The sequence below is a fragment of the Podarcis liolepis genome, assembly GCF_965112155.1.
Source record: "Podarcis liolepis genome assembly, chromosome: 3".
Classification (NCBI taxonomy): Eukaryota; Metazoa; Chordata; class Lepidosauria; order Squamata; family Lacertidae; genus Podarcis; species Podarcis liolepis.
This window is the reverse complement of record NC_139557.1, coordinates 108,306,412-108,321,647: the sequence shown is the minus strand read 5'-3', so window position 1 is coordinate 108,321,647 and position 15,236 is coordinate 108,306,412. Positions and strand designations below refer to the sequence as shown.

Genomic DNA, 15,236 nt, shown 5'->3' with positions numbered 1-15,236 from the left:
AGGGAAGTGGTAACTTACAATTTGTGTGTATTGCAAGTACTGATAAGAGATTTTACCACACCATATTTTACGTCAGATGCAGAGGTATGTTAAGATTCACTGCTTTGCTAGAGCAATACAGGTACACTCTGAGTTAGCTTAAAGTGACTGTAATGTATCAACTATCTAGTTAGGCAGCATTTGCATGTGGACTTTCATTCTGTAGTGCTTTTTAAATGGTTGAATGCTGTTTCTAGCCTTTTAGTGACCAACTTGAGTATCATTGTTAAAGTGGTCTTCATTTGAAGTGTGGACCACAATAATGGTTGAGCTCCTCTCCAAGGTGAATTACATGAAAGTTAGCAGCCCTGTCTCCCTCGATGTTCCTATACAGAATGCTTACTGTATTTAAACATCTGAGGGTTGAATCCAGTTGGACAGCTTTTGATCCAGCACATACCTCTGCTGATAGCTGACTTTTGCTGATTCTTCCTCCCCATTGCAATACCTCTTTAAAATTTGTTCCAGAGAGTTGGAGACACCTTGCAGAACAAGGTGGAAAGCAGTATGGGGCAGCTGAAGGCTGAGTTGTGAAAAATAGCCGCCTCCCCTCCTCTTCTTTAGTAGCAGCACCTGCTGGGTCAAACGCTGTTGGGCTCTTTGCCGTGTCATGAACTTTGACTGGCACTTAAGTTGCACAGAGAACTGAACACCATTTTGTAAAAGTTAGTCTCTTATGCTTACAAATAACCATTGCTGGCCAGCACATCAAGAGATGCTATATAGTTGATACAGTAAAGTTACATCAACATTTCTAAATAAAAATCATGAGTTTAATTTCATATATACACAATTGATTTTAATAATGTACCGGAAAATAAATTACAGGAAATAACTTTAAAATGCAACTGAGGACAAAGTTTCACAACAAACATTCCCACTGATTTCCCATGGGGGTGAGATTGCAGTGCTCAAGGCAGTAAATATCACAAATATATCAAAAAACTCCAAATTGTGTTGATGCATTCACACATTTACATGAGCCACAAACATTCCTTTACAGGGACCATACTTTGCCTATCACAGAACCAGGTTTTGCCATAAACTACAAAACTTTGATACAAAATTGTATTTATATATTTATATTTTTTACATGCCCTGTGGTTTCTTAAAAAATAACTAGACACACTGTACAGACAATCCTAACTCATTGCTTTGTAGCTGTAGGCAACGGTTTTTGTTTTTGGATGGATTTTCTCCCCCGCGAGTCGTATTAATGGCATTATATATACATGAAGGCTAAAACTGCAGAGAAAATCTGCTCTCGTTTCTCAATACGCGTATCCTGTAGGACAAGGTCTCCAAAGTTTAAAAGGCAAGACAATGTACACTTGAAGATAGCTTCCTTTGTTACAATTGTTACCTCTAAATGTAATTTCTGTGGAGATAATACACATGCATTTGGGTAATACTGGTAGAAAAGGCAGAAAAGCAAGGAGTAGCTAAATGTAGTGGCTCAAACATGACTCCACAGCTGACTGCGACCGCTGATAAGTCAGCTGGATTCATCATGTTAACGGTTTACAAGTGTTCACAAAGTTAAAATATTTGATGGGATATTTTGTGGCTACATACATTCTGTTAAAAGATTTCCTTGTATAGGCTCGATAAATTACTTCCCTGAAAAACCCTTTTACAGTGGATATGTTTCTGCAAGACAGAGCCCACACCACCTCCCCCTGGGTACACTAGTGTTGAAGCAGATACCTCCCTTTCCTGTTCTCTGTGGCATTGGGGCTGTGTCTCAGAAGCAAAAAAGAGGAGAACGCCTTAAAAGCCATCAAAACTTCTTACCCTGCACCCGCACCCTCCCCCAACGTGACGGCAGCAAATTGAGAAGCCAGTCAGAATAATCTACTTCTCTAGAGTCAATGTAAACTTTGGTTTATTGAGTTCTCATTGTACAGCAAGCAAGTCTAGGATGGGCAGGCAGATGAAAGGAGATGAATGGTCAATCTGTCTTTAATCTGGCATGCTGAGACATCTGTTCAGTCAGGCCTGCTTTGAGAGAGTTTGTAACCGATTGTCTCATAGTGTCCTCAATCAAATTATCACCAAGAGGTTTTATCACCTGCAGCATGAGAAATGTACAAAAATAAATAAACGTAACTCAAAACCCCAAACCCGCTGAAACATAAAAAAAGAAATTAGACAGAACAAAAATTAAATTCATGTATGAAATGCATCCCAAAGTATAATACAAAAAGGAAAAAAAGATGAGTTTGGCTACCAGCATATGGTTAATAATTTCCAGAGCATTAAGTGGTTTCCTCCTAGGTAGTATTTGACTGAATCCAAATCACTTTACAATTCCTAGAACGTCAGGTGCAATTTCATACCCTATAATGCATCTTCAACCTGGTATGTCTATAGCATTTATGTAAAGTGGGCCAGATGGTCCTGCTTACTGTCTATACGAGTTAAGTGTGAATGCTTCAGAAAGGAAAGGAAAAGAAAAGAAAAAGGGTAAAAATACTGGCTAATTTTTCTTCTTGTTATTGTTGGATGAGAGCCGCTGCCGTTGTGCTGAGGTAAGAGCACGGCGAATCACTCGACGTCTAACAACTTCAAAGAATTTGGAACACACCTAAAACATGGAAGCGAGTTGTTAGAAAAGCAGTTGGCAGAGAGCAGGGGGAAGGGGAAAGCAGTCTGGGTGTTAAAGTCAGTCCCCACTGATATTCTCACCTTCTTGGGACTCCTCTGAAGCAAAGGAAGAAAGAGACAAGAGACAGGAAGGTGTAAGGTCAGTAGTGAAGGATAGGAGTTAGACACTGAACAAGACAAATTTGGCTTTCAAAATGTACAGGCTGATCTTGTAGGCTGGGGTCTGCCTTTTCAATCCTAACTGCTGGGCCTTAAAAGTTTAGAACAGGTTATTCAAATTCACAAAAGATTTGGAGTGCAGCTTTGACAGTTCTATACAGTGGTACCTCAGGTTAAGTATTTAATTCGTCCTGGAGGTCTGTTCTTAATCTGAAGCACTACTTTAGCTAATGGGGCCTCCTGCTGCTGCGCCGCCGGAGCACAATTTCTGTTCTCATCCTGAAGCAAAGTTCTTAACCCGAGGTACTATTTCTGGGTTAGCGGAGTCTGTAACCTGAAGAGTATGTAACCCGAGGTACCACTGTACCACAATCTACCAAGGTACTGCACCAAAAGAGAGTTCAAGAACAGTAAAAAAGCTTTCTCCAAAGGTTAATGGAAAGCATCTGGCTATTAGCAGTACAGGATCTGCTGTGTATGCTGAAGACACAGGTTCAGTTTCCAGCATTTTCAGGTCGGGCTGAGAAACCTAGAGAGCTTCTGCTAGTCAGTGTTGATGATACTGAGCAAGATGAACCAATGACCCAACTCTGTACAAGGGAGATTCCCAAGTTCCTGGGCATGGAGCAAGTTTCAATCAGTAAAAGGTCATTTCCATGAGAAGAATCAATATGCAAGTGAGAATTTAAAAAACATTCTGAGTAAATCTACAGAAGCTGCATGTACTATATCCATGGGTGGCTTTGCAGTAGTGGAAGCCGGGAGATCCCAATCCTGCCACAGCTCATCCAGCCATACTGCAAGCTGTTTTGGAGGGTCCCCCAAAGTGCAGGGTGTCCCATTCTGCTAGTACAAAGCCACTATTGGATACAACCCTTTATTTCCAAGCCCCATCAGTAAAGGTAAGGTCTCCAGATGCAGCAGAAGGGGTGTTCATTTAGCACATGGGCTACAGAGATTTCTACTACATTGTCTACAAACAGAAATGTAGCTGGACCACGACAGGACTGCTTGAATCATGTATCTTTGGTAGCTGGTTGGTCGCTCAGGATACCTGAATAGATCAGGGCTCTTGTGCTCTTTCTACACCTTAGTGATATTCAGTACCCAAATCTTATAAAAGTTGTTTGTGGGGGGCAACATCCTAGTTCTATAAAAGCTCGGAACAACCTTCCTACTCTTACACTTCTAAAAGAAGTGGACCTGCGGCTGCTCCTGGCTGCAAAATTCCAGTTAGCCAGCAGGTGGCAATATAAGGGCATCCTTTTAGTCGTGCAACAGGACTCAGCAGAAAAAAATGACTCTTAGGCCAAGTCTAACCTAGGTTAAATAATGAGGGGACTCAACATGTGTACATGAAAAGCCACAAAGTACAAAATCAGAGCCAATGGTGGGCTACACGTGGTGTGTTTGTGGTTCATTCTTTACATATTTACAATTCAAGATTCCTCCCATCTCTAGTTTCAGATTAAGGCTACACTCAAACACACTTTACTAAGAGTAAGCCCTACTGAACACAGAGGGACTCACCTTAGATAAAACATGCAAAGGATTGTGCTAAGGGAACTATTAATTAGTTGATGAGAAGGCACTCTCAAATGTCTTGGAAGCTGTTGCAGCAGAGCACAATGTATGCTTCTTTTGTTCAGGTTTAATCAAGAAGAATTCATGTGAAAATCTTTTTGAACAAAGAACTCGGAAACCCTTTGCTGAAGTGCATACATACCTTGATGTGGCCAGCCATTGATGGCTCATAGTCCTTCCCCTACACAATAGGAATTTTAATGAAAAACCTCCTACCATGTGCCTAATTAAAGCTTTCTGCTTGTCACATTCCAATTCCAAATATCCTGCTGACGTGTTTATGCATTTAGTCTGTATACCAGTCTTTAAGAGCTGATCATTTTATGAACGAGCAATTTTAGTGTGCAGTAAACAAGCCAACGTATGCTACGGCAGACGGTCCTATAATGTACTCAAGCTCAACTTCCATGAAATTTCCATTCAGTGTCATGACAACCAAATATGGAATCAGAACTGCTAGGATCTGTCTTTGGAAAGATAGTTCTTACTTACTTTTTAAGAGTATAAACCAAACCTGTGCCTTTTATGGACACACACAAAAGGAGATGAACTTACATTACTGCCTCTGCCTTCTAGGGATTTTCAAAATCTGGTTGTATGATTGGGCACGGAGGTACTAAAAATATTCTGGGTGGATTTCAAAGGCTATTTCCACCAGGTTCATTCTCTAGTGATTTATTTCTGGTGTTCTTCGTTCTTGCAGGAGGGGCATTTAGACCAACTACTGCTCAAGAACAGCAAAGTTGGCAAGTTTCTTCTGGAAGGAAAACTTTTAGATCAAAGGTACCCACCTGATCCCATAGTAGCTCAGCCATCTGATCAATGAGTGTTCCAACTTCTCTGAATTCCCCAGAGTATTTAACGTACGCCCAAGTACAAAGGGAGATGAGCGCGACCCCCATTACAAGGTTACATAGGGTAGCTATGGAGTTCATTCCAAGGAAGCCAGTCAGTCCTGAGATTATGTACATGGCAAACATAACAGCAAAGAGAGTAGCAGGGGTACGGGCAGCATAGAAGAGGTTCTTGCCATCGTTGTGCTTCACAAAGTTTGCATAGACTTCGTCGAGCTCTTCATCAAGCTGGTCCTGGTAACGGCGACAGAAATCCTCACCTCCCATCTTTTTCACAGAACGGAACTGTTTTATGGCAAGCTCTTTTAGATCTAAGTGCTTTCGCTCTAAGTCTGCAGGAGCAATATAAGGCTTATCTCCTCCACAAACCTGTTGGAATAAGCAGAATCGACCTATTAGCTTGCATTATGTTAGAATTCGCCTAGCGTTATAGGGGTACGAGGGCTACAGGTGTAAGTTTATTCAGATGCAGTTTTATTCTATTGGACAAGGACTGGGAAGATCTAGGTTCAAATCCTCACTCAGCTACAAAACTCACTGGATTACTCACTATCCCTCAAGACCAGCCTATCTCACAAGATTGCGAGGACAAGTGAGAGGCAGAGAACCATGCATACCTTTGCAGAAAAGGCAGAATAAGTTTAAATAAATTAAAAAAAGGAGGTGAAGGAGGAAGCTTCCCTTCACTGCTCCTTTTAAAAAATGTAGTAGCTCTCCAGCATCACCTTCGGAAAGACGGCTGCTTGTGCCTAAATCAGACTGACGCATGTGGAGCAAGGGCAACCAAAGGGCATTAATGTGTTAATTTTACATCACCTTTATATATATAGCACCACATAACAGCTCCAGAGCCATTCACGATCCTTCCAGTGTACTAGCTAAGCAATTCATCCGAGGGCTGATGCAGGCATAACATCCATGCTTAAGCGACCATGCTGCGGAATCAGTCTTCCTTACCAGCTGTCCCCGTTACCTCCCTCAAAAAAAAGTTTCTCTGCACTAACATTAATCTTGGTATATTCAGGTACATTTGAGCGGCATTATTCCCTACCCCCTTTAATATTTCCCCCACTTCCTTTTCTGTGTTCAATTTGCAAATAAAAAGTAAAAAGTCTGAGAAGCAGGCAACACCACAGCTCAGACTTTGATTTATTTATATACTGGAACCAGGTGCAAAGAAGTAGCTCACGGTGTCTGTATTCAGAATTAAGGAACAGGGTGCGCCTTTCTCAAACATCCTTGACAATCCACTGCAAATCACTCAGAGATTTATTGGTAGATCTTGATCTACCTACTCTTGGTTTATGAGATCTAAGCTCAAACATCTACCCAGTGCAGAGCAGTTCTTAGATTAAACTAAAAGCATGCAACATATCGTCCATTCACATCAATACCTGCTCCATTCCTTTGTTGTAAGTATCTTTTGCTCCAGCTACTGCAGCAAGGTTGTTGGCTTCTGCTGTTGCCTTAAATTTTAAAAAAACAAAGCATAACAAGTGACACTAAACAGCTTGGAGGAGTTTCATTTGTGTCATAGTTTCCATATTTGTGATCTGAATACCAAATGAATGTATTCTTACCATATTTTCATACCCTAAACTCCTGAATCATTACTTGCAACACCCACCCTCTGATGTCAGCTCTTGGACAGAATTGCTTGGCAATCTTAAAACAGTTTTCTGGGCTAATCTGCTGCAGTTACCAGAAAGAAAATCCTAAAAAAACACTGCTTTACGAGAAACTCACACTGAAGAAAGGCACGTCAAGGTACTAGATGGGAAAGACCCATTTAATCTCAGTTTATCTGACAGCACAAGTTGGCCATGTGCAGAATCAGTGTACACCTTGGTTTGTCACGCTGACATTTACCGTATTTTTTGCTCTATAGGACGCACTTTCAAAAATGAAGGGGAAATGTGTGTGCGTCCTATGGAGCGAAGAAGCCATAGCCCCGCGACCCTCTCCCGGCTGGAGAGGTGGCGCGCGGCTATGGCAGGAGCCTCTTTAGCCGCACACCACTTCTCCAGCTGGGAGAGGGTCGCGGGGGGCTTCTTTAGCTAAACAAGCCCCCCGAGACCCTCTCCCGGCTGGAGAGGTGACGGGCGGTTTTGGCAGGAGTCGCCAACCAGAGGCCTATGGGAAGCCTGCAAGCAGAACTTGAGCACAACAGCACTGTCCCCTCCCTGCAGTTTCCAGCAGCTTTTATTCACAAGCATACAGCCTCTGACCATCAGCTGGGCTGATCTATATCAAACACTCTTGGCGTCAGATACCTTTAGAGACAGAAGTGTACAAAACTTTACCTGAAGCATTGACTTAGGGTGAGGCAACTCCTCTCCTTGATAGATTTTAATATAAGCCTAAAAACAAAACAAGGTTTTACTGTCTAGTTTCAATCGACTGGAAAAGCAGATTTTAAACACAACACCCAAAATTCAAGTTCAATTAAATAATATAATTTACTGGATTAAGGTGGTCTATCATGTCCACCAATATTAAATGTTATACTTTTTAGCAATGTTAAAGATTGGATTCACTGAGCAACCGCCATGCTGTAGGGAAGCATAACCATAATTAAAGGTGGTTTTCCTAAGAGCATTTTGTTGGGTGTGCTTTTTGGAAGCACTCTGCACCAATAGATGGGTGCAGCAACACAGTTCAAGGACAAGTAGACTCCATGCTGCCCCACATATGCCAACTTTGGGTGATGACAAATCAGATGTGATGGCCTACTCTTCGCTACAAAACACTGCAACCACCAGCCAGAGCAGGAGACTACTACTTCAAGAACAGGAGTTTGCAGATTAAGCTCCTGGATGGTGTTCCTGCATCACTCCAGGGGCAACTGGAAACCACTTTGCATCATAAAGAGCAAAACAGTCTAATGAGATTTGGGGCAACCTGGGGTGAGTGAAGTTGCCCATATAGCAAAGGGTTGGTTTATGTACATCAATATGCTGGAAGAGCCAGGAAAGGAAACAACATTGAAAGTCTCAACTGAAAATTGGGGCCATATAGCTGCAGAAAGCTTCATTTCTCTAGCAAGAGCATAGTTAACAGAACAGAAAAAAGAACTAAGCTTGATGACCAAAAAACTGCCATGCCTTTGATTATGCTGGCCATAATGTGCAGACTACTGCATTTCAATGGGTCTCTGTCCCTTAACAGGGTGCTGACCTACAAGCTGAAGGGCTTATGATAGGTTCACTATTTTAAAGAACTGATCAATGAGCACAAGTATTTGCCTACCTTGAAATATTGCACAAGATCTCTACATGTCACCTTCGAGCCACTGATCTCTTTCTCTACCAGGTTTTCAGGAGCAAGCAGCAATGGAACCAGATTCCGTAGCTCACTCTTAAAGTCGTCATCAATGTCTAGTGGAATCAGTCACAGAAAAGGAGTTGCAATTTTGCCGCAATTAACAAGACGCTCCTTCTCTCCAGAGTCAGTGGCGGCTTAACATGATGTGAAACATCCCAACTCAATAATTGGATATCCAAAAAGAAAGAAAAACCTTCAAACCTTAGCCAATGCTGAAGGTTGTTTCATTAAAAGATTGCCAGTCCTTTATAACAAGGCTATCCAAAAACCAGAGGAGCAGCAACAGCAGCACTGTTATCGATTTGTGTTCTTGAATCAGAAACACAAGATAAGCAAGATCTTTATTGTCCCAGTTTATTTCTAAAATGCTGTGAATGTTAGAGCTAACAAGTACTCACATAAAAAAATTCAGTCGCTTAATATATGCCCTGGCTGATGGCTACTTTGCTGGGTGCTCTATTCCAAGCACAGAAGAAGTGAGCAAAAACTTATCAGTGAAATATAAACATTGCTTCAGGTGTGTGTAAGAGTTTCTATTTATGCCCATCCGAAAGAATATAAATAAAAATGCAGCATTAAAAATATGCAATGATAGGCAGCTGCTGTTTTTTAAGCATGTCTAGATTCTGTTGAAGCTCCCCCCCCCCCCACTCCCAGCTAGCATGCCTATACAGTTCTAGTACAGTAAGTTTCTCAAAACAAAAGCCCAGTTCAGATGTAATGGGAAACCATGTTGGCAACAGTCTGGCTTTCTTCCCCTTACTGTGTAGGTTTCAATCAAACATCCCATTCACTGTTGTCAGAAGCGTATAAAATACGTTTCAAATATATACACTAGTGCCCCCACAACACCCATCAACTGAATATTTGACTACAGCATTCAAACAGAATTTATACGAACATCTCCTTCTCCAATAAGCATATTACTCTATATATCAGAGCTCATCCGTACTAAATTTTAGAATTATGTGCACTTCATCTACCCCCTTCAGTGCATTTGCACTTGAATACAGATTCAAATCAGTAATCTATTAAAGCCAGGAATACAAGTGAAAAACCTCATACCGTTTAGCCTCCCATCAAAGCTTGGGTTTGTTGCGACTTTAAGACCAGGATGTGGCAATAGGAAACAGCCAAGATTACTGAAACATGAGTGAATGTGCTTCCTTACATTCTGGAGCTCTTCGTGCTGGTGCACCTTAACCTACAAGCAAAACACATTTTTCACAACACAATCTTATCAGAGATGATATACATCCTTCTGGCTCCAGAGTTTAGTATTACTTTTATTATAGAGAATATTAAAGCTGACCTAATCCAAAACAATTGCTTTTAGGTTCTATGTAGTGCAGCTCTCATGAACCAAGTTCTCGTTTGTTTAGGAACATGGTCTTACTAAGGATTTACTGCAGGTCATAGCTTACCTGTAACCGTTTTTCTAGAAATTGTTTTCCTCCAACTAAGCCATATGGATGTTCATAAGGATAGCTCCAGTCTCTAATTAAGAACATTAGTGTCTATATGAGAGAGACAAAAGTAACCGTTAACTGTTGCCCTGGCCAACAGAAGAACATGCATAACTAGAAATACTCAGAAGCTGAACAAGTAGGATTTTAATCCCCAAAACACAAGTAGCCTGAAAATGCCACCATGGAAGCCCTAGTTTAACCTTGGCTTTTCCATAAAAATTATACACCAACTGCTTTGCCATGTGCACCGTCATTGCTTAATGTGCACAAGGTTTGGTCATAAAAATACATCTTTTGGCTACCATCAACAAGCCTGTTAAGGCCAATAGCTTTATAGCAGACTGAGCCAACACTATATGAACTTTGACAGGAACCTTTGCCCATTATGGCTTAGGCAACTTACACACAATCACCATGAAACACGTGATGGAGCCCAGGGAAAATATGGCTGCCCTGATCTACACGTACTATCAATGTGTAAGGTTAGGAACTATGTAACTGCCTTAAATGTTTTGCTGAAGTTGGTATATGCTATGATTAATGCTTACTGGATTCTACTGTAGTGTGTGAAACTGCCCTATGTTGTTAAATATACATACAAAATTTAATTAAATATGACCAATATAATCATGCTATTACCTGAAATGGCTTTTGATAAATTTCTTCCATAGCTAGCCTTCCGTACTCTGTAAACAACTATAAAACGAAGCCATTAAGCATGCATCGAGAGTACAGAAACAGACAGTACTGCAACACATGCTCAGACAGACACTAAAGTAGCCCAATACTGGATTTCAAGTCATTATTCATCATTGTTAGGTGCTTGCACTGACCAAGCTTATAATACAAAGGAAAGCAATATACAGTCATACCTTGGTTCTCGAACAGAATCTGTTGCCAAAGTCCATTTGACTTCTGAAAACATTCGAAAACCAAGGCGCGGCTTCCGATTGGCTGCAGGAGCTTCCTGCACTTAATCGGAAGCTATGGAAGCTACGTCGGACATTTGGCTTCCAAAAAACGTTCGCAAACCAGAACACTCACTTCTGGGTTTACGGCGTTCGGGAGCCAAAATGTTCAAGTCGCAAGGCGTTTGAGAACCATAGTACAACTGTATTCCAATCCATTAATAAGGCCTGCAGTACTAAACAACTTTTTGCCTACTTCCACTGTCTTGTGACTCAACAGTAATCCTCTGTTTAATAGGAGCCAACCTACTTTTGCCAATTGTGGCAATAAAATGACTACTGTAAATACATTATACTATACAATATTTCTGCTTTGTAAAAAGAAAAGGAAAAACTGCTGCATTAGCCATTTGGGGTCACAATGTTCAGCATGTCTGGGAACACCTCCCTTTAAAGCTGATAACTGAAAAATAAATCGACTAGCTTGTACCATAGGCAGCTCTAAAAATTGTGCTCCAATCTGAATATTTACCAATTCTTTAATTTTATCTTCTAGCGGTATGTACCAGCAGTGCCCACCTCCCCATATTATCTATGTCAAAGTTACTTTTGACCCATGCTGTCCGACTTCAAAACTATCTCAAAACCAGAAAGATCATCTTTTAGTGGCAAGATCCCGATGCTTCCATTACTCTTCCACCAAGCAGCTCTACCAACCAAATAATTTCATTCTTCAAACCTAGAATCCTTCTGTTGAATCATCATAGTATTTTCCAATAGGGGCCCAAATTTAGCAGAGCCAATTTGGACAAAAATTACATAACTGCTTAGAACTCCATAGAATCCAAATATTATTTTATTTTATTTTTTTACAATCAGTATACTTAAAAAAAAAGAAGACGACTAATATCTCAGAAGTAAAGGGCGGGGAGCCCATTGCAATGTAATGGCCATGACCCTAAGCATTCTGTGCTGTGTCCTATGTCCACATCATGTCTTTCAACATCCCATCACTCTTCCTACTTTTAGTAGCAGTTACATTCCAAAACAGCACTCCTTGAGATCAGCTACTAAAGGAAGTTTGCCAGATTCTGCTTACATGAATATTTTCCCCCCAAGAATTCTGACCTGTCCTATGAACAACTCAACACTCAACTCAACAAATCAACACTAATTATAATCCATGTTCTACAGTCATGTTCCTTAGTGGGAGATTGTCATTGTTTATGGACACATTTACCTGCAAATGCTGAAGATCATCTTCTTGAATGTTCTGTGATAAATTGTACACCTAGAAAACACGTTATTAGTTTTTTTACATTTCTGCAACAGATTTTATACATTTTCCTATGAAAAAATACACCAGCACTGAGTGAGTTACTACCCAAACTAACAATCAGGGATGGGGTCACACTGTCCTAAATCCTAGTCAGAATGCTTCACATCAGAAGTAAAAAGGGAGTTTTTAAAGCAAAGCAAACACTAGCATGATCATTTCTTAAGTTGCCTCGTGTCAAAAGTTAATAAATGCTAACCTGTGACGGCCACAGAAATAAGGAATCAAAACCAATGGGATTTGGGTGGTTAACTAAGCAGACAGAGCCCTGTTGCTAGGTATTATGTGGTTGGGCATACATCATATGCCAGAGCTCTTCAAAACACTCCCCAGCTTAGCAATGGTGAGCATTCCTTCTCATTTTAGTGAGTGCTAAGGCACTTTCCTTTGTCCAGCAAATATATGATTCTGTTTAAAACATAAAATTGTAAAACAGGACCAATGCCGAATCAATTAATTCTCTAAAATCATTTGGCAAAACTAAAACTATTTTCAATAGGCATTGAAATACCAAAATTGTCAATGTCTGCCTTCATAGGAACAGTTTTCCAAAATACTGGTGACACTGTTCTAAAAACCTTACTGAGGGTTCACAATCAATGTCCAGATCTAAGACTGTTTAGCTTTTAAGCAAAGCTGCGGTGTCATATGGCTTCAGACTGTGCATTTTGAAGCTGTAGCCTGAGGATATTCAGAGGCTACCACCACTTTGAAAAACATATATCCTTAGCAGTTTTCGAAACTCCCATTGTTCTAGGTGCATTTTGAGACAGGGAATTTCATTAGCGCAAGCAGTTTCTGAGCTCTGGGTATACTACTATGCCTAAGATTTCAGATTAAAACTGCAGAGTAGAAGAAAAAGAGGACCTTTTTCTACCTCCCCATTTCCAGCTACTCCGAAGACTGGAGAAGAGACTCTCTTAATAATATTAGGGGGGTGGACAGGGAAAGGACTAATAGACCATGTGAAAAATGAACATAATATTTTAGCTGTGGTTCATTCATTTTCAGCTTTTATTCTTTTTATTAAAAAAGCATGCCTAGACATTCCGTTGTGGCGCCCATAACCTAGGTTTAAGGTGCCATTTAGCTCCTAGCTTTCATATCTCAGTTTTAAACAAGGGTCCTTACCTGGACCGAACTCGTCATGGTGCTCAAAGCAAATACAGTTGCACAGTCTTTGATAGTTGATTGGCTATCAAAGGCACCTTGGGTATCCATTAGCAATACTGCAACCTAGAGGAGTGTTGCCATTAAAAAGAAGAAGCAAAATTACTAAACAGGCAGCTCTGACATCTCTATGCTAAAAACTTAAGCTACCCCAGCTGTCTTCTATTAAGCCATCTCAATTACCTCAATTTGGCTGTCAGAAGATATATTCCACCAGCCAGAGACTGCTTTATTGGCAGCCTAAGGACTGGCCAAGTAACCCAGCCACCTTTCACTCTCTTGCACTTTGGTTTTTTTATACATGTTTATGCACTAGACCAGGGGTCTGCAACCTGCGGCTCCGGAGCCGCATGTGGCTCTTTTACACCTTTGCCACGGCTCCGGGGCGGATACTAGCGAGGGGAGGAGGCGCATTGTGCGCCCGACACTCCTCACTGTGGCGGGCGCTGTACTGGCTGTGACGTCGCATGGGGGCGGTGCGTGCGTTAGTCACGCACCGTCCCGACGTCACCTTCCCGCCCGCTGTCAGATCGTGGCTCCGGAGATATATTTGTTTTAAATGTCGCAATGGTTTTGCGGCTCCCAGTTGTTGTTTTTTCTTCGGAAATGGGTCCAAGTGGCTCTTTTTGTCTTAAAGGTTGCAGACCCCTGCACTAGACTGAACCAGGATCCTAACTAGATTCTAAATATGGCCTAACTTCTGGGGGGTGGGGGGTCGGGCTATTGCACACACTGTTCAAGTCATAAACAGGTAAGCTTTAAGATTACCTTATCAGCTTCATGCAACTGACATTCAGTAACAAGTTGTCTGCGTATCTTGTTTCAACTTTACAAAATGGCAGCGTTTTTTTTCAAAGTGGCAGGAAATAAGATATGCAGAAAACACGGTAATAATATAAAATATATTAAGCTAATATTATTTATTTCATAACGTTTATATGCCACCTGATTGCAATGAAACAAAAAACCAACCCCTCAAAGTGGTTTACAAAAAATTATTCAACTCTTGAGGAGAGAGCCAAGGTTTGCCACAGTCACACCCAACGTACTTCAGACAGTAAACACCTGCCAGCTATTTAAAGTAATACCTTTGTCCCATCAGGCTTGGGAATTACGAACACTTCACTCCAAATCTGAATTCCAGTTGTTTCTCTCTCACACCCTCCTCTCCATGTAAACCCAGTCAAAGGCTCTTGGCTTCCACCTATCCAAGAAGATGATTCCTGTAACAGGAGTCACATACTTATTCAGTGTGTTAAGAAGTTCTAGGTAATCTTACATTAGAACATGTAAAATAACTAGTCAGGGGGAAATCTTATTTCAATAAAAAAATGAATGTTTCAGTTTTGCGGAATTTTCAATACCAGTCAGAAGTTAAAGTGACTGCTCTCAAAGAACACAATTCTTGGTCCATGTTACTTCAAGGACAGTACAAGCTTTCTACATTTATAGAACCTGTAAAGAAAGATCCTGCTGAGTTAAGATACCCCGTAATCTTATTTGCATTTCTATTCATATTATGTTCCCATAAAATCTTGTAATGGTGTTCCATTTCTTTGGCTTTTGTCAGCACTTGCCAAGCAGTTTGTTAAAGTATTCTGCCCTACCCTTTAATATATCTACGCTTTAACCAACTTCACAATGCATAAAGCAATATTCAATGTTAGTTATACACAATATAAACCCATTAAATCAATGGATTTAAGTAATACCTATTGATTTCTATAGGCCTACACACGAGTATGGCTTGAGTCACTATCATGAATAATGTTAACTGTGCAAGAAT

General features: G+C 40.8%; 1 protein-coding gene across 4 annotated transcripts in view; it reads right to left on the bottom strand.

Moving 5' to 3' along the window:
- Window positions 1-790: 790 nt before the first annotated feature.
- Window positions 791-15,236, bottom strand: part of ATL2 (atlastin GTPase 2) — a 35,064-nt gene continuing 20,618 nt past the window's right edge. For 2 of the 4 annotated variants that reach the window (XM_083494471.1, XM_083494472.1), the window contains exons 3-13: window positions 14,539-14,673; window positions 13,412-13,516; window positions 12,185-12,235; window positions 10,676-10,732; window positions 9,992-10,084; window positions 9,633-9,771; window positions 8,493-8,620; window positions 7,547-7,603; window positions 6,638-6,709; window positions 5,181-5,612; window positions 791-2,110 (exon numbers count right to left, since the gene is read on the bottom strand). In XM_083494471.1, the coding sequence (XP_083350597.1) occupies window positions 1,991-2,110; window positions 5,181-5,612; window positions 6,638-6,709; window positions 7,547-7,603; window positions 8,493-8,620; window positions 9,633-9,771; window positions 9,992-10,084; window positions 10,676-10,732; window positions 12,185-12,235; window positions 13,412-13,516; window positions 14,539-14,673 (1,389 nt within the window). In that variant the 3' untranslated portion in view covers window positions 791-1,990. The other 2 variants (XM_083494470.1, XM_083494469.1) reach the window with 2 other exon arrangements.